Source organism: Haliotis cracherodii, unplaced genomic scaffold (assembly GCF_022045235.1).
Source record: "Haliotis cracherodii isolate W230 unplaced genomic scaffold, xgHalCrac1.p SCAF_10, whole genome shotgun sequence".
Taxonomy (NCBI): domain Eukaryota; kingdom Metazoa; phylum Mollusca; class Gastropoda; order Lepetellida; family Haliotidae; genus Haliotis; species Haliotis cracherodii.
Genome location: NW_027266265.1, coordinates 57,464,962 through 57,487,951, shown reverse-complemented (window position 1 = coordinate 57,487,951; position 22,990 = coordinate 57,464,962). Strand labels below are relative to the sequence as shown.

Here is a 22,990-nt window from a genome sequence, read left to right as displayed (position 1 = left end):
CAGATGTAAAACTTTTAACAAATCAGTCCTAAAACTGTACAATAAGATGACATGTATTTATACAATATATACAAGAGACAAAGCTGAGGACAATGATGTAAAAACACAAAAGGAGGAAATGTGACATCAATAATGTGACTGCAGGTGTATAACAACACAAATACCACATTTTCTCTGTGTGACCAGGAACATTGTTTTATTTCATCGAGCTCCTAGACCTGGATGCAGAGTCCTGGTGTTATTATTTCAGGGTGACGATGTTACAGATTTATTATCTTCTTTTCTTCATACCAGGCAAAGGTCAGTTGAATCAGACATGCCCGATGGCTATTGGAGATATGGCACCAGGTACAGCCCCAGTGCTTATTTTCATTGACCTGTTTAAGTCCGGGCATTTACACAAGGCCGGCGTTAAGTCCCAACTCTCACTGAGAGGAAGTATGTTACTTCAGAACTACACAGCAACAGCATGGTCTTGAAGCACAACCATGGTACTCCTTGCTAGAGATGTTCTCAAAAACACAATGTCAGCTGTTAAATATGGAGCAAGCTATTCTCCTCTGGACCCTTCCTACAGATCTGAAACTGTGTCTGTAGATGTGCAACACTGAGACAGAAATAAGTCAACATCAAGGTTGTGTATCACATCACATGGTTACGTTAAGCATCCAATGTTATCCAACTTATAATATCTCTCTCTATTCTGTGATGATAAACACCCCAGACCCATTTGCCGCCACAGCTTCGTTTCAGTAGTGACATGCCCGTCCACAAAGACTCCTAGGCACATACTCTGTACAGGACATAAAGGCACAGTGGCGATTTAGACAAAAGATTGCCATGTCTCTAGCTCACCTGATCTGTAGCTCACCTGGATATGTAGTCAACAGTTTAAAATGTTAGCAACGAAGATTTGGGAGAATTTAGGAGGATCACATTTAGCAGTGACAAGAACAAAGATCTGATGTTCATGAGATTTGTCTCGGATGTTTAACACTTTGGTGAAACCCACAACCACACACGTCTAGAAACATAATCCTGCGAACCGGGATTCCAACCCCAAATTACGCGCAGCAACACTACACACGAATTCCGGCACCTGCGATGATGGCCAAGTTGCCTAGAATGGGTGAGTGAGTATGGTTTTATGACGCTTTAAGAAATATTCCAGCAATATCACGGGGTGGGGGTGGGGGTATGGGGGATGCCAGAACAAGTTGCCAAGTAAGAGATGACACAGTTGACTAAACAGACCAGCTCTATCACACTTTGTCAACAATAATCAAGCTGTCAATGAAGGATGGAATCTTGAAGGTTGAAGAGTGGCCACCTTCATCTAGTATAACACTTTCACAAGAAGGATGATAGTTCAATTTTTAAGTACATTATCACAAGTATATAGAAAATAATTTCAAATTGCCGACAACCAACAAAACCATGAACATATAGATACGAGACATGAAACTGTAACTAGTGTTACTTGTTGCCCAGGTCAAACCAGCTCATATGCATTAAAAGATAAATAAATACAAATATTCTGATAAACAAGAATCAATGTATATACATATTAAAAGAATACTAATACCTTAAAAAACTACATCATCCATCCTACTTAATATTATATTAAAAAACTTATTGATGTTAATATTTCAATCTTATGTTTCATACTTTGTCCTATCCTATCAAATAAAACACGTTTGATGTTCAGATCCTTCACTAAGGGGGATGTGTCAAAAGTTCTCACAGCATTTCCAAATCTGAATGTTAGTATAACAATATACATGCCCTCTATGAACTGAACAAGACGTATATTTACCACGAGAATCGATGGAATTGAGTGTAAACACATGAGAATGACTGAATACAGCAGAACCAAAGGACACATTGTGATAATGAAGGTCTCACTGAAACAATAAGGTTCATGTTTGGAAATGAGGAGCATGCTTTTGACACATCCATTTATTATTTACAAATGTTTCATAGAATATCACATGCTTCAGTGGGGAATGAAGCCTTAAATATGGACAGCTCTTGCACAAATAGTCTTTAAAAGAATCCTGTACAATAGTTAGGATCTTCACCGAGACAGACGGCCATCTTGTGGAGCGTCACCTTTTCTTGCTCGTCCGGGGTCCTTTCTTGTCCTCCTGGAACCCAAGGAATAGATTCACATGACGCAGGTTGTGTGGGGACAGGCTGTGTTCATGTTTACTCTGCTGCAAAGTAGGGCTGGGACGGGTAACTCGGGTACTTGGGTCAGGTGGGTAGTGAGGAGGACCCGGGTACCCACAGGACTCCCCGGACCTGTTGTTAGTCCTGGATATACTGTTTAATGACAAAAATCTCTACAACTCTATGTTTAAACTACAAGTCACACATGTTCGCAGTTCTTCCTGACTACACCCATTCCTTCTAACTTTTATATGTTTGAATAAAGATAAAACTTCAATCAACTTCAATCAACTTCAGTGTATATCGTTTCATATGTGTATCTAAAGACATTTTACTAGAGCTATAGTCAAACTTTTCCCAATCTTGAGACCTACAGCGTGTACCTGGGAAGGGTCGGGTAAAAGGGGGTGGGTACCCGAGTAATAAATTTGGACTTGTCCCAGGCCTCCTGGAAGGTGTGGGAGACATCACCAGTGTAAGTAAGACCTGCTTTGAGTTTTTACTTTTGAAGTATATCATTTAATTTGCATCTAATTTTGATTTTTGACTGGTTAAAAAGTCAGGATTTTTTTACATGACAATTCTATGATGTGATCTGAACTGGCAACCATATATCTTGTTTAGTATTGTCATCCAGTGAGTTCCCACTGATCCACCAGGGCAGGTGATGAGGTAAAGATTCACTGAGACACCGGGGCAGGTGATGAGGTAAAGATTCACTGAGTCACCGGGGCAGGTGATGAAGTAAAGATTCACTGAGACACCAGGGCAGGTGATGAAGAAAAGATTCACTGAGACACCAGGGCAGGTGATGAAGTAAAGGTTCACTGAGACACCGGGGCAGGTGATGAAGTACAGATTCACTGAGTCACCGGGGCAGGTGATGAAGTAAAGGTTCACTGAGACACAGGGGCAGGTGATGAGGCAAAGGTTCACTGAGACACCGGGGCAAATGATGAGGTAAAGATTCACTGAGACACCAGGGCTGGTGATGAAGTAAAGATTCACTGAGTCACCAGGGCAGGTGATGAGGTAAAGATTCACTGAGACACCAGGGCAGGTGATGAAGTAAAGATTCACTGAGACACCAGGACAGGTGATCAAGTAAAGATTCACTGAGTCACCAGGGCAGGTGATGAAGTAAAGATTCACTGAGACACCAGGACAGGTGATCAAGTAAAGATTCACCGAAACACCAGGGCAGGTGATGAAGTAAAGATTCACTGAGTCACCGGGACAGGTGATCAAGTAAAAATTCAACGAGACACCAGGACTGGTGATGAGGTAAAGATTCACTGAGACACCAGGGCAGGTGATGAGGCAAAGATTCACTGAGTCACCGGGGCAGGTGATGAGGTAAAGATTCACTGAGTCACCAGGGCAGGTGATGAGGTAAAGATTCACTGAGACACCAGGGCAGGTGATGAGGTAAAGATTCACTGAGTCACCAGGGCAGGTGATGAGGTAAAGATTCACTGAGACACCAGGGCAGGTGATGAAGTAAAGATTCACTGAGCCACCAGGGCAGATGATGAAGTAAAGATTCACTGAGACACCGGGGCAGGTGATGAAGTAAAGGTTCACTGAGTCACCGGGGCAGGTGATGAAGTAAAGGTTCACTGAGACACAGGGGCAGGTGATGAGGCAAAGATTCACTGAGCCACCAGGGCAGATGATGAAGTAAAGATTCACTGAGACACCGGGGCAGGTGATGAAGTAAAGGTTCACTGAGACACCGGGGCAGGTGATGAAGTAAAGATTCACTGAGCCACCAGGGCAGATGATGAAGTAAAGGTTCACTGAGACACCAGGGCAGGTGATGAAGTAAAGATTCACTGAGCCACCAGGGCAGATGATGAAGTAAAGATTCACTGAGACACCGGGGCAGGTGATGAAGTAAAGGTTCACTGAGACACCGGGGCAGGTGATGAAGTACAGATTCACTGAGTCACCGGGGCAGGTGATGAAGTAAAGGTTCACTGAGACACAGGGGCGGGTGAATGAGGCAAAGGTTCACTGAGACACCGGGGCAGGTGATGAGGTAAAGATTCACTGAGACACCAGGGCTGGTGATGAAGTAAAGGTTCACTGAGTCACCAGGGCAGGTGATGAGGTAAAGATTCACTGAGTCACCGGGGCAGGTGATGAAGTAAAGGTTCACTGAGTCACCAGGGCAGGTGATGAGGTAAAGATTCACCGAGACAACAGGGCAGGTGATGAGGTAAAGATTCACCGAGACACCAGGGTAGGTGATGAAGTAAAGATTCACTGAGACACCAGGGCAGGTGATGAAGTAAAGATTCACTGAGACACCAGGGCAGGTGATGAGGTAAAGATTCACCGAGACACCAGGGCAGGTGATGAAGTAAAGATTCACTGAGACACTGGGGCAGGTGATGAAGTAAAGATTCTCTGAGACACCAGGGCAGGTGATGAGGTAAAGATTCACTGAGACACAGGGGCAGGTGATGAGGTAAAGATTCACTGAGACACCAGGGCAGGTGATGAGGTAAAGATTCACTGAGACACCAGGGGCAGGTGATGAAGTAAAGATTCACTGAGACACCAGGGCAGGTGATGAAGTAAAGATTCTCTGAGACACCAGGGCAGGTGATGAGGTAAAGATTCACTGAGACACAGGGGCAGGTGATGAGGTAAAGATTCACTGAGACACCAGGGCAGGTGATGAGGTAAAGATTCACTGAGACACAGGGGCAGGTGATGAAGAAAAGATTCACCGAGACACCAGGGCAGGTGATGAAGAAAAGATTCACTGAGACACTGGGGCAGGTGATGAGGTTAAGATTAACTTAGTTACCAGGGCAGGTGATGAAGTAAAGGTTTACTGAGCCTACAGACAGGTGATGAAGTAAAGGTTCACTGAGCCACTGGGTCAGGTGATGAAGTAAAGATTCACTGAGCACATGGTTTGTGACAGTGTGCATCACCCTTCAGTTAGTTGATACATGTGCAATGCCATTGCTGCACATCCTAGGGCACTAATGGCGAGCCCAGGGTATAAGTATCAAATACATACAACCCCTCCCCCTCTCCTTCTCCCCTCACCTTCTCCTTGACGTAGCCGTGCTCCAGCAGGATTTCCCTGGAGAGGTTATTGATGTGCTTGAATCTGTCCGGGCCGAGATGGATGCCACCGTACCACCGAGTCACCACAACCATCACGTTCTCCGCATTCAGAATCTAGAGGAAGAGGCATCACTATATTGACAATCGCTGGAACTATTAAAAAAAAAGGTTTTAATTTCTCTCAGCTCTCTATTTATGCCAAACGCTACCTCTACCATACTGTGCTTGAATAGCATATGCTGTTGTAAGTAATTTGGTTTGGAAAACTTTTACTGAATAAACTGTCCATCTGGCCCTCCCTCCTCAGGTTTATAAACCTCCAGTGACGTCATCCTATTGTTCTCCAGTGGCAATAAATCTCATAAACAGGGATGTTATAATATCGCCAGCATTTTATATATTTTAAATAATTTATCCCAGTGAGTGTACCACTAGGCTACAGATACGCTGATATATCACAATCCTTTAAAAATGTCTTTTTCAAGTACCATATGCCTGCAACAAATATTGTACGCCCGATTCCTAAGGTTCATGGAAAGCATGTTTGAAATATAAAAATGTTGATAAATGTTGCCATAAGTTTCTTTTGTTGGATAAAACACTTCTCCTTGGGTTTTCATGATATTAATTTAAAACCCTTATCCTTTGAATAAAACCTCATATAAACCTAAAATATCATAAAAACCCTCGGACATGCTTTATCCTACACGTATAACATCCACAGCTGAAACAGTTCTCTGTTACATGCCTCGCTGCCCTTACATTGAGGAGATGCAGCATTCTCTGTCCAGCTCCGAACTCTCCGTCGTCCTCACAGCTCTGGTACATGATGTCCGAGTTGGGGACTCGGATCCTGAAACACGAGTGAAGTAATCAGACAACAATCATTGAACAGGCACCTGGTGTCCTGGAGTATTCTCCTGACTTCTTATTCAAGTCCAGGACTGTCAGAAATCATTAGCATACAAATCTGACGACTGCAACATGAGACAGGTGTAGGTGTATACAGCACCACTTGTACAAGGTGAGTGAGTGAGTGAGTGAGTGAGTGAGTGAGTGAGTGAGTGAGTGAGTGAGTGGGTTTTAATGCCGCTTTTAACCTAGAAACATAATCAAGGTGAGACGGGATTCGAACCCACATCACTTGTACAAGGGGTGGCCGGGGGTTCCGAGTCAACTATGATGAACTGTGTTGCTAATAGGGCAGGGACGAGTCCAGATTTACTCCCGACCCCCTATTACCCGACCCTACCCACTGTAGGATAATAGGGCTGGGACGAGTCCAGATTTACTCCCGACCCCCTATTACCCGACCCTACCCACTGTAGGACTCAAGGTGTTGGAAACAAAATGTCCAATTGGAATTGTTTTACTGCAGCCCTGGCAAAAACAGTTTAGATTCATGTATCAAACGATCAGATCATGTGTACACTGAAGTTGACTGAAGCTTTATCTTAATTCAAACATATACTAAAGGAATGTATGCATTGTCAGAAAGAAATGCGAACATTAGCGACTTGTAGTGTAACCACTGAGCTATGCTCAGTGTTTTTCATTAAATATATCAGGCGACTAACCACAGGTCTGAGTAGTACTGTTGGTACCCGGGTCCTACTCAGGACCCGCCCGGCCCGAGTACCCGAGTTACCCATCCCAGCCCTAGTTGCTAATCAGTTTTCAACATAATCCTGTGTGCATCGATTTTAAAGGCTTGTACAGGGGGGTTGTCTTATACGTGGGGTCGCTTTATAAATGGCGATATACAGTACTATGGCCGCATGGAACTCTGGGTAGGGGAGTGAGTTTTTTACTTCTTAGGAAGAGGTGGAAATAATGAAGGAAGTTTTCAATCATTGCTAATAAAGTCCATCTTAAAAACAGTGTCAAGATCAATAAACAAAGCAAAAACCAATAAACAAATAAACACTGTCAACTTGTGCGCTCCTGTCCCCGAGACTCCTGTACACACCTGTAGGCCACGATGTTGTGGGTAGCTGCTGCTATCTTCCTGTTCTCCAGTAACTTATTCCTCACAAGCTCTATCTGAAACACAAAACATCTTATTCAGACAGTATGTGAAGCGCATGTATGTGTTTCAGTGCATGTTTGTGAAAAGGGGTGTATATGTTTGTTTGTTTGTTGTTTAACACTCCACTCATTAATATTCCAGGTATATGAGGGTGGTGTGTAAATTATCTCATCTAGACCAGACAATCCAGTGATTGATATGAGCATCGATCCACGCAATTGGGATACGATGACATGCATCAACCAAGTCAGTGAGCCTGACCACCCGATCCTGTTAGTCACCTCTTACGACAAGCATAATCACCTTTAACGACAAGCAAGAGTCGCTCAAGGCCTATTCTACCCCAGATCTTCACGTGCATGTGTGTACAGGGATGTATGTGTGTGTGTGTGTGTGTGCAAGGGTGTATGTGTGTGTGTACAGGGGTGTATGTGTGTGTACAGGGATGTATGTGTGTGTACAGGGGTGTTTGTGTGTGTGTGTGTGCCAGGGTGTATGTGTGTACAGGGATGTATGTGTGTGTACAGGGGTGTACGTGTGTGTACAGGGATGTATGTGTGTGTGTGTGCGCCAGGGTGGATGTGTGTGTACAGGGATGTATGTGTGTGTGTGTGTGTGCAAGGGTGTATGTGTGTGTACAGGGATGTATGTGTGTGTGTGTGTGTGTGTGTGTGTGTGTGTGTGTGTGTGTGTGTGCAAGGGTGTATGTGTGTAGAGGGGTGTATGTGTGTGCAAGGGTGTATGTGTGTGTACAGTGATGTGTGTGCTAGGGTGGATGTGTGTGTACAGGTGTGTGTGTATACAGGGGTGTGTGTGTACAGGGATGTATGTGTGTGTACAGGGGTGTGTGTATGTGTGTGTACAGGGGTGTGTGTACAAGGGTGTGTGTGTGTGTACAGGGGTGTATGTGTGTACAAGGGTGTGTGTATTTGTGTGTACAGGGGTGTGTGTGTGTACAGGGGTGTGTGTATGTGTGTGTACAGGGGTGTGTGTATTTGTGTGTACAGGGGTGTGTGTATGTGTATGTACAGGGGTGTGTGTATGTGTGTGTACAGGGGTGTGTGTATTTGTGTGTACAGGGGTGTGTGTATGTGTGTGTACAGGGGTGTGTGTGTGTACAGGGGTGTATGTGTGTGTACAGGGGTGTGTGTATGTGTGTGTACAGGGGTGTGTGTATGTGTGTGTACAGGGGTGTGTGTATTTGTGTGTACAAGGGTGTGTGTATTTGTGTGTACAGGGGTGTGTGTACAGGGGTGTATGTGTGTGTACAGGGGTGTGTGTATGTGTGTGTACAGGGGTGTGTGTATTTGTGTGTACAGGGATGTGTGTATGTGTGTGTACAGGGGTGTGTGTATGTGTGTGTACAGGGGTGTGTGTATGTGTGTGTACAGGGGTGTGTGTATTTGTGTGTACAGGGGTGTGTGTATTTGTGTGTACAGGGGTGTGTGTATTTGTGTGTACAGGGGTGTATGTGTGTGTACAGGGATGTATGTGTGTGTGTGTGTGTGTGTGCAAGGGTGTATGTGTGTGTACAGGGGTGTATGTTTGTGTACAGGGGTGTATGTTTGTGTACAGGGGTGTATGTGTGTTAGTGTGTGTGTGTGTGTGTGCAAGGGTGTATGTGTGTACAGGGATGTATGTGTGTGCCAGGATGTATGTGTGTGTGCAGGGATGTATGTGTGTGTGTGTGTATGGAAGGGTATGTGTGTGTGTACAGAGATGTATGGGTATGTGTGTGTACAGGGATGTATGTCAGAGTGTGTGTGCCAGGGTGTATGTGTGTGTACAGGGGTGTATGTGTGTGTTTGTGTGTGCTAGGGTGTATGTGTGTGTATGTGCCAGGGTGTATGTGTGTGTACAGGGGTGTATGTGTGTGTACAGGGGTGTATGTGGATGTACAGGGGTGTATGTGTGTGTACAGTGGTATATGTGTGTGTACAGGGGTGTATGTGTGTGTACAGGGTGTATGTGTGTGTACAGGGGTGTATGTGTGTACAGGGGTGTATGTGTGTACAGGGGTGTATGTGTGTGTACCATGTGTACAGGGGTGTATGTGTGTGTACAGGGGTGTATGTGTGTGTACAGGGGTGTATGTGTGTACAGGGGTGTATGTGTGTGTACAGGGGTGTATGTGTGTGTACAGGGGTGTATGTGTGTAGGGTGTGTGTACGTGTGCGTACAGGGGTGTATGTGTGTGTACATGGGTGTATGTGTGTACAGGGGTGTATGTGTGTGTACAGGGGTGTATATGTGTGTGTGTGTGTGTGTGTGTGTGCCAGGATGTATGTGTGTGTACAGGGGTGTATATGTATGTGTATATGTGTGTGCAAGGGTATGTGTGTGTGTAAAGGGATGTATGTCAGTGTGTGTGTGCCAAGGTGTATGTGTGTGTACAGGGGTGCATGTGTTTGTGTGTGTGTGTGCTAGGGTGTATGCGTGTGTATGTGCCAGGGTGTATGTGTGGGTACAGGGGTGTATGTGTGTGTACAGGGGTATATGTGTGTGTACAGGGATGTGTGTGTGTGTGTACAGGGGTGTATGTGTGTGTGCCAGGGTGTATGTGTGTGTATGTGCCAGGGTGTGTGTGTGTGTGTGTACAGGGGTGTATGTGTGTGTACAGGGGTATATGTGTGTGTACAGGGGTGTATGTGTATACAGGGGTGTATATGTGTGTACAGGGGTGTATGTGTGTGTACAGGGGTGTATGTGTGTGTACAAGGGTGTATGTATGTGACTCATTTGGTGTTCTCATTAAATACAAATAACTCACTCCAACCTGTAACCTGTGAAAACAAAATGTAAATATAACACCCATGAAGAATTTAAATATTTCACTAAAAATGAATAGTGACACTGAGCTGCCAGTAACAATCATCATGATTAAACATCATCATACCTCTTCCTTTTTGAAAACTGCTGCCAGATGAGACTGGAACTTGCTTTTCCGATCCCACAAGAATTCACTGTGGTAGATGACTGGGCACGGGGCTTCCTCTGGGGAACAACATGCATCAGTGTTAATCAGATTTGTACTTGTAGGAGGGAGAGGGAGAGGGAATGAGGGAGAGGGAGGGAGGGAGAGGGAGAGAGGGAGAGGGAGGGAGGGGAGGAGGGAAGTGGAGGGGGGAGGTGATGAGGGTGGTGGAGGGGGGAGGGGAGGGGAAATAGAGGATATAATTGCAATTATTAAATGCCTGGCTTAGAAATAAACATTTCTACACTAATCTGCAAAAATGATCTGCCATTGACCTAATAGCTCACTATTCCTTCTTGAAGTTCCCAGTCTCCTACCAGACTTTTAGGAGTGTGCTGTATTACCGGTTAATACTACGATATGGAAAAATTAAATAATTTTACATATACATTTGGAAAATACCTATATATTATATTTTCAAAATCATACATATTTTCATCTTTATCTGTGATCGAAGAAGGGAAATTATTCGGGACCAGTTTCCTGTATAATATGTCTATTATGCATACATTGTGACCATAGCAACATCCAATAAAATGGCGGACATTAATGAAAGGGTTAAAACCGTGTGGGGAAAGGAGTTTTTTATTCAGGTTCATTACAAATTACAGATTACAGAAAGCATACAATACATTGTGGTACGTATCGTAACACACAAATCATTATTGCAATAGATTGCAATATGAAAGTCAAACCAATGCCAATCCATCTTCCGCGTCAAGAGAGTTAACTGACTATAAAAGTCCAGTTTCCACCCTTGCCGAACTAGGCTGGTAGTATGGAGTTATACTTTGGCTGGACGAACAAGTCTATGCATAGTCCAATCAAAATCGTGCAACGAAATCAAAATCCGGTTTGTAAACTGTCTAAACCAAGTCTTTTCATGTTTTTAATCAAGGTGCTCATGTGATCTGATGCACTTCGAGATGTAAGACCCATTTAATCACAATATAGATCTTGATTATCGAACAGATCGTCTTGACTGGGCGCCACCATTTTGTTTGAAACACATGCAAGTGATACGCGAGGTGGAATCTGATGGGAGAGGCTTTGAAAAGACATACCGTATTCGACGTAATAAGCGCCCCGCTCTAATAAGCGCCCACGGCGATATTTGCTAATATATTGGCTAGTGAACAATCCCAATCAGCACCCCTTCCGATTGATCAATGTACACAAGACTTATTTATTTGTGTATAATACGCACTCGTGTGTTATATCACCCTTAATTATGGGCAATTAAATTCTTGAAAAATACATCTGTCGTCTGAAACATTTCAGGCTGTTAGCATAAACCACAAAATTTACGTTCACCATTTACCAAAATAATATTCTAAGAAGAGCCCCCTATTTCTAATTTTGAGAGCGCCCTGGGCGCTTATTACGTTGAATACGGTAACTCATAATAGCCACTGGTGGTGCTACAATCAAGCCCGGGAATTCCAGCCCAGTTCGGCAAGGGTGGAAACTTGACTTTTAAAGTCAGTTAACTCTCTTGCCTCGGGAAGATGATGCCCACCAAGTTAGACTAATGTTAACATTGAATCCTGAATGCACAATTACACTTGAACAGAACACCTCCCGACCCAGGGAAACTGAGACAGTTTTACAAATGGTTGGTTCTGTCACTGTATCCCGATGGCGTGGTGCATAGCTTACAAGATCAATCCCTGGATTGTCTGGCCAAGACATTTGTATGTGTAGTTCACCTTCATATAGCTGGAATATTGCTGTGTGTGGTATTAAACATAAAACAAACAAACAGTAATCCCTCAATGAATGCTATATATACCTGCAGGTTTCTTCTTCATGAACTGTGACAGAGTAGTCTCCCCTGTCGCCTCCTTATCCCACTCATGTCCTCCCCCAGCCCCGTCAGCCCCGTCACCCTGGGAGGGGTCCGTCCACGCCGAGACCAGGTCATCCGACAACGACTCCGCAGACACTGTGGGCGTGTCAATCACTCCTGCTGTAGCTGGGAAATATTCAATTGAGTTTAATTATATATAACTGTAAGGCCACAGGCCCATAGTACAGAATACATGACTATGTGGAAGCGGTTAGAAATGCTACAAGGATTCATTTCTTTATTAACATGGCATGATATATATAGAGAGAAAGATTTCAAATTGTCGTTTTGACATTAAAGAGATAAACTTATATTTATTTGGATGTACATCATATTTTTCTTCAATATTATTTTCCTTAATTATCACATTAATAATAACAACATACATGTAAGGAGCATTTTCCACGTCTTAAACATTTTGGTATTTTTTTGTGCCTGTCAACTGTTGTCTGCTATCTATAGTCATCACATGACTATAGTCTAAACATGATCACATGACACTGTACCTACGTCATCGATACTGATGACGTCATATGTGAGCGCATGCTCGTGAATTTTGAGAGTAAACGATCTAGCTGGCTGGATGTGTGTTTACGTTGTCTCTTGTTGGGTCCGACCCAGTTATGCTTAAATGCAGAGCTTCAATGCGGTCTTACTCTATGAAGACAGAGAACATTTCACCAACTTCAACCTTTATCCTGTGTGAGCTGCTTCATAAAGCTGCATTAAGTGGCTGGGAAATAAAGCACGTTTCAGGAGATGCATGACCACACCTGCATCCTAGTCCCTACCAGAGACCATATACCGATGTATGGTCTCTGTCCCTACATACTGTAAATCAGGAAATTAATGCAAGTTGACCCACCATTGAAATCTATAAAAACACTAATCCAGCGTTCCCGTTTAATGGTAATTACCCTTTTTTTTACCAGTTTTCGAACTAAGTCAGCTTGTCTGTTACCATCAGGGTTTCCCCTTGTCTATTTCTAGGTCAAAATATCAATTTGGAGCGCCTTGTCTCAATATATTAAAAAAAGAGAGTAAATTGTGACTGATGTTTGTGTGAATGACATATAGATCTAACTAAGTTACTTCAGATATGACATGTTTGTACTGAACATGATGTTGAAAGAATTAAAACCAAAAAATTTCATATGTGATTGTATTTGTTGAAAGTTGGGACTGGCAAAAATTAGGGGGGACTGGCAATTTTTAGTTAACACAAGGACTGGCAGTTTCAAAAGCCAGCAGGAACACTGCTAAACACGGTCATCAGCACACAGCGACACCAAGACAGTAGACTAACAATTCCATGGTACAGGTTATAGCAGCTCGATTGAATGTTCTGCTTTCTCACACAAAATTAATCCATTAAGATGAGTGTAGCAAAGTGCAGCAATACATTTAACCATTTCTTTGTTGTCTTTAATCTATCCCTCTGCCTGCCTTATGATACTTTTGGCTTAAAACCAGGAAGTAAACTTGTCTAGTCTTTGAGTGAGTGAGTGAGTTGGGTTTAACACCGCTTTTAACAGTAGTCCATTTATATCAGCTTAATGTGGGAGGAAAGCCCAAAGTGATGCAGGTCTCAGACGTTCACCACTTTGATGAAACCCACGAACACAGGCATGGTGCTGACAAACCTTGCAACATAACTGGGGCAAACCGGGATTTGAACCCACAATCATAGGTTTCTGGCGTGCCCAAGGGACGCAACTCTGCACAGCGAATCGCGTCGCCTTAGATGACTGGGCCACCCGTGCCCCCTTCTAGTCTTTGGAAGGCATTTAGACGTGTTACACACAAGGAAGAGAACTAATGGATGTCTACTTCTTTGTTATGAGGAACAGGTTTCACTGCATATGCTTACTCCTTCATCAGGTGAATGAAGGAGTAAGTATGTACTCCGAAACGTTGTGTTCATCATAACAAAGAAGTTGACATCCATTAATTCTCTTCCTTTAATTGGTCTTGCCTAAGCAATAACTTGACACTGTACCTCCGTCGCCTGCTTGAGTCAGTTCTTGAAGGAATTCCCTCGTCCTCTCTATCCACAAATAGAGGATACTCTCTCCCAGATTCTCCCTGAAACACGACGGACCACACATGAAACAAGGGGAGGTGATTATATTGCACTAACAACATGCATACACCTGCACGCTTGTGTGTGCATGCATGCAATGCCTGCTTGTACTAGTCTAGAATAACGTCATTGCTAGCCCACTGAGATACCATGCCACAGTTTAACATTGATACCCCACTAAAATAAAAATTAAAGATAAAGTAAAGACAAAGTACACAATATGCAGGACTAGAGGAGGATTTGTCTTGTTCAGTGCTGGGATTCATCACATAAACGTTATAACACACCAGTGAAAAATACCATATCAGACTTGAACCACTCGGCCACGCCACCTCCAAGTAATAAAAGACTTGAACCACTCCGCCTCCAAGTACTAGAACACTTGAACCACTCGGCCACCCCACCTCCAAGTACTGAAACACTTGAACCACTCGGCCACTCCACCTCCAAGTACTAGAACACTTGAACCACTCGGCCACCCCACCTCCAAGTACTAGAACACTTGAACCACTCGGCCACCCCACCTCCAAGTACTAGAACACTTGAACCACTAGGCCACCCCACCTCCAAGTACTAGAACACTTGAACCACTTGGCCACCCTACCTCCAAGTACTGGAACACTTGAACCACTCGGCCACCCCACCTCCAAGTACTGAAACACTTGAACCACTCGGCCACCCCACCTCCAAGTACTGGAACACTTGAACCACTTGGCCACCCTACCTCCAAGTACTGGAACACTTGAACCACTTGGCCACCCTACCTCCAAGTACTGGAACACTTGAACCACTCGGCCACCCCACCTCCAAGTAATAGAACACTTGAACCACTCGGCCACCCCACCTCCAAGTAATAGAACACTTGAACCACTCGGCCACCCCACCTCCAAGTACTAGAACACTTGAACCACTCGGCCACCCCACCTCCAAGTACTAGAACACTTGAACCACTCGGCCACCCCACCTCCAAGTACTAGAACACTTGAACCACTAGGCCACCCCACCTCCAAGTACTAGAACACTTGAACCACTTGGCCACCCTACCTCCAAGTACTGGAACACTTGAACCACTCGACCACCCCACCTCCAAGTACTAGAACACTTGAACCACTCGGCCACCCCACCTCCGAGTACTAGAACACTTGAACCACTCGGCCACCCCACCTCCAAGTACTGGAACACTTGAACCACTTGGCCACCCCACCTCAAAGTACTGGAACACTTGAACCACTTGGCCACCCTACCTCCAAGTACTGGAACACTTGAACCACTCGGCCACCCTACCTCCAAGTACTAGAACACTTGAACCACTTGGCCATCCTACCTCCAAGTACTGGAACACTTGAACCACTCGGCCACCCCACCTCCAAGTAATAGAACACTTGAACCACTCGGCCACCCCACCTCCAAGTACTAGAACACTTGAACCACTAGGCCACCCCACCTCCAAGTACTAGAACACTTGAACCACTCGGCCACCCTACCTCCAAGTACTGAAACACTTGAACCACTCGGCCACCCCACCTCCAAGTACTGGAACACTTGAACCACTTGGCCACCCTACCTCCAAGTACTGGAACACTTGAACCACTTGGCCACCCTACCTCCAAGTACTGGAACACTTGAACCACTTGGCCACCCTACCTCCAAGTACTGGAACACTTGAACCACTTGGCCATCCTACCTCCAAGTACTGGAACACTTGAACCACTCGGCCACCCCACCTCCAAGTAATAGAACACTTGAACCACTCGGCCACCCCACCTCCAAGTACTAGAACACTTGAACCACTAGGCCACCCCACCTCCAAGTACTAGAACACTTGAACCACTCGGCCACCCTACCTCCAAGTACTGAAACACTTGAACCACTCGGCCACCCCACCTCCAAGTACTGGAACACTTGAACCACTTGGCCACCCTACCTCCAAGTACTGGAACACTTGAACCACTTGGCCACCCTACCTCCAAGTACTGGAACACTTGAACCACTCGGCCACCCCACCTCCAAGTAATAGAACACTTGAACCACTCGGCCACCCCACCTCCAAGTAATAGAACACTTGAACCACTCGGCCACCCCACCTCCAAGTAATAGCATGATGAAGCCAGTGACTACTTACAGGTATATATTTTGTAATGCATTTTCCAGCTGCATGCGACTTTCACCTCTCAGCCAGGGAGCGCTGTGAAAAGAGGAGGATCACATCACTAAGTCATGTGACAATCATAATGATAGACAATACTTGAAATAGCAAATGTCCGAAAAGGTTCCTCTGACCTACGATTGATGTACATGTATTTACATCGCTTGTCTTGAACAGACATGCAGTAGATCTACTTGTCTCCACATGATTTACGGATGGAATACTGTTTACTGCTGTTTACTGCTGCATAGTACTGCATACTGCTGCATAGTACTGCATACTGCTGCAACCTACTGATGACTACAATCTCTACAACGCTCACATCAGAATGTGTGGCCTCAGTGCTACGACCGTCCCACTTCCAGGCAAAAGTCTGGGAGCAATCACATTTTATTTCTTGTTATTTTTTTCACAGATTATTTTTCTTGAAAACATCACATTGGTTGGTCAAAAATACTTTAAAAAACACAAATATGTTTCTTAACATTGTTACTATGATTAAATGTTTATTACTATGATTGCCGATGTTGAGAACAATCAGGGCTTATAATAAGTTTTGTGATCAATAATTTTTTAACATTTATTCACTAGTGCCACATTTAATGTTAATTACATTTGTTAGGCTCTTATATATTTGTATGTGCATTTATCAATAAGCTGAGACCTTGTGCTGATGCAACCCAAATTTCCTTTGGTATAAAAAAGTGTCATCTTATATGATCTTAAATACTTGGAAGTACAGTACAACAGAACTTTGTAGAATTTACATCAGAGACGTTGAAAATGAGTGAGTATGGTTTTACGCCGCTTTTAGTAATATTCCAGCAATATCATGGCAGGGGACACCAGAAATGGGCTCAACACATTGTACCCATTTTGGGATTCGAACCCGGGTCAACTGCGTGACGAGCGAACGCTTTAACCACTAGGTTACCAGACCGCCCCGTTGAAACGGAGCATGTCCAGTGACACTATAGCTGAGGTGAAAGATGTTGACAGAGCTGATGCAACAGGACATGAGCGTCCTTATAAGACTTTAAAAAAATACAACAATTGGTTCTCAAGGCAATGACTTTTGAAAAAATAGTACCAGCAGGTGGTGTCTCTTTTTTCTTTTCTTTTGCTGGTACAAACTAGTTTGCAACCGAATAAACAGTTGTGTACCATCCACCTTTTTTTTTAAAAAAATTGAAAAATGAAATGTGTGGCAGACTTTTTGATGATGCAGTCAGAGCCTGAGAACAAAGGCTATTTATTTTTTAGCCTAATTGAAAGGTTATTCATCTTTTGTGACACTGAGTGTTTGGCCCTTAGCCAAGTAAGACATGGGCCAGGCCTGAGGGAGTGATGGAACTGAAAGTGTTCCTCCAGCACTTACTTGACACGGTACTGAGGAGGGGCCCCACTCGGATACTCCACGGGCAGAATCACCTACAAACAAAACATTCATAGTCAGCAATATAAGTATAAGTGATAACACATAGGACAACCCTAAAAAACAAACTGACTTGTGCCAGTTCGTATCCCTGAAATTGCTACTTTAAGGAATACAGTTTGAACACATTGCATCACAGTTCAAATGATAAACCAAAACACGTTAATAGATGGTACTTGTTGTTACCCTGTCTGGCGCTCTGCATTAAGGGGCTAAAACAAGGACTGGTCGGCTCGGAGTCAGTATACTGTGTCTGAGTGGGGTATTCATGTTAAACTGCGGCATGGTATCTCAGTGAGCTCGCACTATAAATCGGCATCACACAAACACACACACGTACATGCACGTCACTATATAAGTGCAATAATCTTGGACGCGACGTTAAATCCCATTTCACCTCACCTCACCTCAAATGATAAGGTTCTACCAAGAAGTTATCCTCAATGCTGATTGGTTGGATACAAAGTTCATGTGACACGACCTCCTGAGGACCTGATGAACGTGTCTCAGTTCTTCAAGCAGAAGTGTCATATCGGAGCAGATCTTATTTTAATCAGATTGATTAATAGGCTACCTTTAACTGATGTAAGTTGATAAAATTCATTCTTGTTCATGGTATTTGTGGAGAAAATATTTATGATATCTAATATATATTTCAAAGGTTGTATCTGTTAACCACTTCATAAATATATACATAATTACACTTCAAGATTTGTCAATAATCATGGTAATCATTCCAATATATGTAACCATAGTAAGCATGATATGAGTGTTGACACCCTAAAATATGGATGTCAGTCCATAGGATTATTCAAAGTTGTCTCCCCTTCATCCCTCTCCTTTTAGAGGATGTGTCTGTTCCATGCATTATGTACCTAGCTTCAAGGCCGAAGTCTACTGAAGTCACTGGGTCTCCCACCAAAGATGATTCCAACATTTGATAAAACAAGCATGAGATACTCATATCCCCTGCAAATATAAAATACTCATATCCCCTGCCAATATGACATGTCCGGTTGTGTGCAAGGCAAGGAATATTGTATGATCTGCTCGGGAAAGAAAAACTATCGCCGTTTTCAGTCTAAGTCAAAGTCGTTGCCATGGAAACTCGAAAAATAAAAAAATTTAAATCACAAACCATCAAAAGACACTAGTTCACCACTAGACCTATCTATGTGCCAAGTTTGGTTAAGATATCTCTCATGGTATTTTAGTTCTGTTCCAGAAACGAAACATGATGGATGGACAGCACCCATTCCTATACCCACTTCGTGGCAGGGGATAAATATAACCGTCACAAGACGTTGCAGAAATTGCAAGAAAACTGAAGGAGCAACTCACCGAGAGCCTGAGCTGTAAGTTCCCCGATTCCTTGTCACCTTGTACATCAATGTAGTAGTGACGAATAGCCTCATCTTCAACGTGCCACTCATCACCATATATGGATGTCAACACTTCGATCTCATCTATCTGCAACAAATGAGTGAATTAGTGAGTGAGTATGGTTTTACGACCTTTTATAGCAATATTCCAGCAATATCACGGCGGGGGACACCAGAAATGGGCTTCACACACTGTACTCATGTCAGGAACTGAACCCGGGTCTTCGTGTGTGACGAGCGAACCACTAGGCTACCCGACCGCCCCCTGCAACAAATGAAATTTAATTCACAAAACAAGGTACAATCCATACTGGAGGTTCAACATGTCTAAGGCAACTGAGATGCTGCATCACGAAACGAAGTGGATATTCTAATACCATATGACATTATGATTATTATATACATAATACTGTTAACAGTGTTATACACTGAAAACTAAATATCAGATTAATAGCTTATCATTTACAACACATTGATCATTACACAAACTTTCATGATTTGTGTTTTGCACTGTTATTCTGTGCGCTGTGACATATTTTAATCTTATCAACAGGAAGTAGACTAACATAATTATAGTCTCTGAAATGAACATATCATACAGAAAAAAACAATTGTTCAGTTATCTTAATAAAAATCTTATAAAAAGGGAGCCCAGTGATTCTCTTCATTTTAAACTGCAGTAATCTAGACTTGCCAAACATTATAGACTTGCATGGGCTGTAGTTGATATAAATGTATCAGGGTCTGTAAGACAGACTAAACAGGAAGATACAGGGATCTATCAGAGTCAGAGGAAAATAGTCAGCCCAAATCTGCAGCAACTGTCACTAAAAGTTCCCTAACTGTGAGTCAACATTTCCCAATTCATGTTCCTATAGTTAACTAATGTTATGGCTTTCTGAAGGTTATGTGTATTACCCTGATATCAGTGTTCGAAATAAGCGCCTGCCCGTAGGCCCATGGAAGGTAGATCTCGTATCGGGTCCATAGTTTCAAATTTGCATTGGTCCTATCAGCCAGCAGTAAACTTACATGTTGATCCATTGGTCAAAATAAGTTGCAGTTTCTTAAATGAGAGCCCAAAGAGATAAGTCACAGCTCATAATTGGGATAGAGGCTTTAAATGCATAGTTTTACATTATTGTAATGAATACAATATAAGAATATTATTTCAAAATACCTCTGAAATACAATAAATAGATAATTAAATCACAATTTTGAAAAAATAATATTTTTCTCAATCAGTAATTCTAGATAACACCATGGTATATCTTATTGGCAAAGATGACCTCATATTCAGTCCTATCAACATGAGTATGAAGCAATGTTTCATTAGGCATGATAGGCTCTGGAATAACCCTTTGTTAGCTATCAACATGATCAACCATAAGAGTGAGTGAGTTTGGTTTACGCCGCTTTTAGCAATATTCCAGCAATATCACGGTGGGGGACACCAGAAATGGGCTTCACACATTGTACCCATGTCAGGATTCAAACCCGGGTCTTCGGTGTGACGAGCGAACGCTTTAACCACTAGGCTACCCAACCGCCCCATAACCGTAAGAGCACACTAGTGTGTTCTGAGTACAGGAAGAAACTCAATGACACTACATAGTCTGTATAGTCACAGGCAGTCATATTGTGACCCATGTCATTGACTGAGCGAAATCCTTATGAAGAAAAAATAATGAACATAATGAACAAATCCAAACATCAGTATATCATAGTCCTCTCTATTACTTCATCACTCCAACTTCTAAATGCCACTCAAAGAAGTACGTTTGACCCATCAAGGAAACTGCGGACATCACGATAGGCCTATTTCAGTCTGGATGTATACATGAACGCACCAGACAAACATGAACAAAATCACAGATATGGTCCGCAATCAATTAGTTCAAACATATCATTTGCAACTTGTTATCCAACAACCGGTAATATCAGTGACCATATGTATATCACTAATATACGGTATGATGTGAGGCTTATACCTGCTTTCGGCTCCTTTTCTTTGTGCGACTGCTTCTTTTCGACATTGCTAGCGTTTGATCGTGATTTGCGATATAGCTATATCAATATGCACGTAGATTTTATAATTAGCTCCACCAAAAATACCCTCTCTCGAAGTTTCATTTTCTAATGTTATTCTTGGAATGAACGTACTTTCGGTTTCACAATTTTCAGTGAAGTCAACGGCGAGTAAGTTATAAATATGATCATTCGACTAATTAGCATCGGTTGGTGTCACTTTCTCACCTGCTTGGAAAGATTATCTTCCTGATCCTCTTCCGCCATCACGGCTCTTTCAAATAACGGTAAAACAGATCATTGCTGGAACATTATCGAACACGAATTCCAAGAACTACAACGTGTTGCGCGACCATCTTGTAAGTTTACACACATCACGTGACTGTCACGTGACTTCTCTGGTCATGTTACTCCAGATGCGTAACTTTTACTCCACTTCAATCATTACAACACCCGGATTTAAACAATCGTTGCTGTTACTGCAGCTGTATTTTGTTGGAGGGCACTAGGGCTGGGACGAGTCCAAATTTACTACACGGGTACCCACAACCCTATTACCCGACCCTACCCAGGTACCCGCTGTTGGTGTCAAGAGATAGGTACAAAATGTCCGATTGGTAATAGTTTGTCAGTAGCTCTGGCAGAATGTTTTTAGATAGACGTATAAAAACATCTGTTCACACTGAAGTTGACTTAAGTTTTAGCTTTGTTCAAACATATTTAAGTCAGAAGGAACGTGTTCATAGTCATGAAGAAATGCGAACATTAGAGACTTAAAATTATCGTGTAACAATGTAGTTTTATAGTGATTTTTTGTCATGAAACAATACATCACGTCACTAACCACGGGTCCGGGTAGTCTTGTGAGTACAGGGTCCTCTCAGTACCCACCCGACCCGGGTACCCGAGTTACCCGTCCCAGCCCTAGAGGGCACCCAGATTTTATCTAAGCTGAGTGAAGTTTAATTGAACTTACAGTTTGTATAAACAACCAGGTACCTGTAGTAGCAACCCATGCTTGTCGTAAGCGGCGACTAACGGGATCGGGTGGTCAGGCTCGTTGACTTGGTTAAAGCATGTCATCGTGTCCCATTTGCGCGGATCGATGCTCATGATGTCAATCACTGGATTGTCTGGTCCAGACTCGATTATTTACAGACCACTGTCATATAGCTGGAATATTGCTGAGTGCGGGGTTAAACAACAAGCAGACCCCGTAGTCATTGTTTGCAAAACATCTCTATTTAACTATTAACAACATTTGTTATGTATATCTGCACCAAATTTAACTCAGTGAACCATTGTAAAAAAGAATGGCTTCTTAATCCCTTATAGTTTGGACAGACACTGATCAAAAAGCATGACACAATGAATCAGACATAACTTCCTGCATGGGATAATATAACAATACCATAAGTCTGCTTTGTGTGGCCATAACGTATTTGACGTAATAAGCGCCCAGGGCGCTCTCAAAATTAGAAATAGGGGGCTCTTATTGGAATATTATTTTGGTAAATGGTGAACGTAAATTTTGTGGTCAATGCTGACATCCTGACATGTTTATATACGACAGATATATTTTTCCAGAATTGAATTGCCCATAATTAAGGGTACATATAACACACGAGTGCGTATAATACACGAGTAAATAAGTCTTGTGTACATTGGTCAGTCGGAAGGGGTGCTTATTGGGATTGTTCACTAGCCAATATATTAGCAAATATCGCCGTACGCGCTTATTACCTCGAATACGGTATTAGAATTGAATTCTGCAAACTTGTGTGAACTCATTTTCTCTTTACTGA

The 22,990-nt window shown here is 43.0% G+C and overlaps 1 protein-coding gene across 2 annotated transcripts; it reads right to left on the bottom strand.

The window, feature by feature from the left end:
- Positions 1–1,423: 1,423 nt before the first annotated feature.
- LOC139452874 (protein IMPACT-like) lies at positions 1,424–21,543 on the bottom strand. Of its 2 annotated transcripts, none has more exons than XM_071234521.1 (11): positions 21,414–21,543; positions 19,117–19,245; positions 17,719–17,771; positions 16,317–16,379; positions 14,111–14,196; positions 12,055–12,237; positions 10,185–10,282; positions 7,229–7,302; positions 6,022–6,112; positions 5,239–5,373; positions 1,424–2,147 (listed from the first exon to the last, which is right to left on the bottom strand). In XM_071234521.1, exons 1-11 carry the CDS (start codon positions 21,450–21,452, stop codon positions 2,109–2,111), a joined length of 990 nt encoding a protein of 329 aa, XP_071090622.1. In that variant the 5' UTR covers positions 21,453–21,543; the 3' UTR covers positions 1,424–2,108. The 2 variants fall into 2 exon arrangements, with proteins under 2 accessions (XP_071090622.1, XP_071090616.1); XM_071234515.1 differs by lacking the exon at positions 21,414–21,543 and adding an exon at positions 21,149–21,278.
- Positions 21,544–22,990: the final 1,447 nt, after the last annotated feature.

Excerpts from the sequence above, each read along its gene's own strand:
- LOC139452874 (XM_071234515.1), bottom strand. The coding sequence starts at position 21,193 with ATGTCGAAAAGAAGCAGTCGCACAAAGAAAAGGAGCCGAAAGCAG. Across the intron at positions 17,772-19,116 it reads ACTTACAGCTCAGGCTCTCG|GTGATTCTGCCCGTGGAGTA; the intron begins GTGAGTTGCTCC and ends TTTTGTTTGTAG. Across the intron at positions 5,374-6,021 it reads GAATGCTGCATCTCCTCAAT|ATTCTGAATGCGGAGAACGT; the intron begins GTAAGGGCAGCG and ends CTCTTCCTCTAG.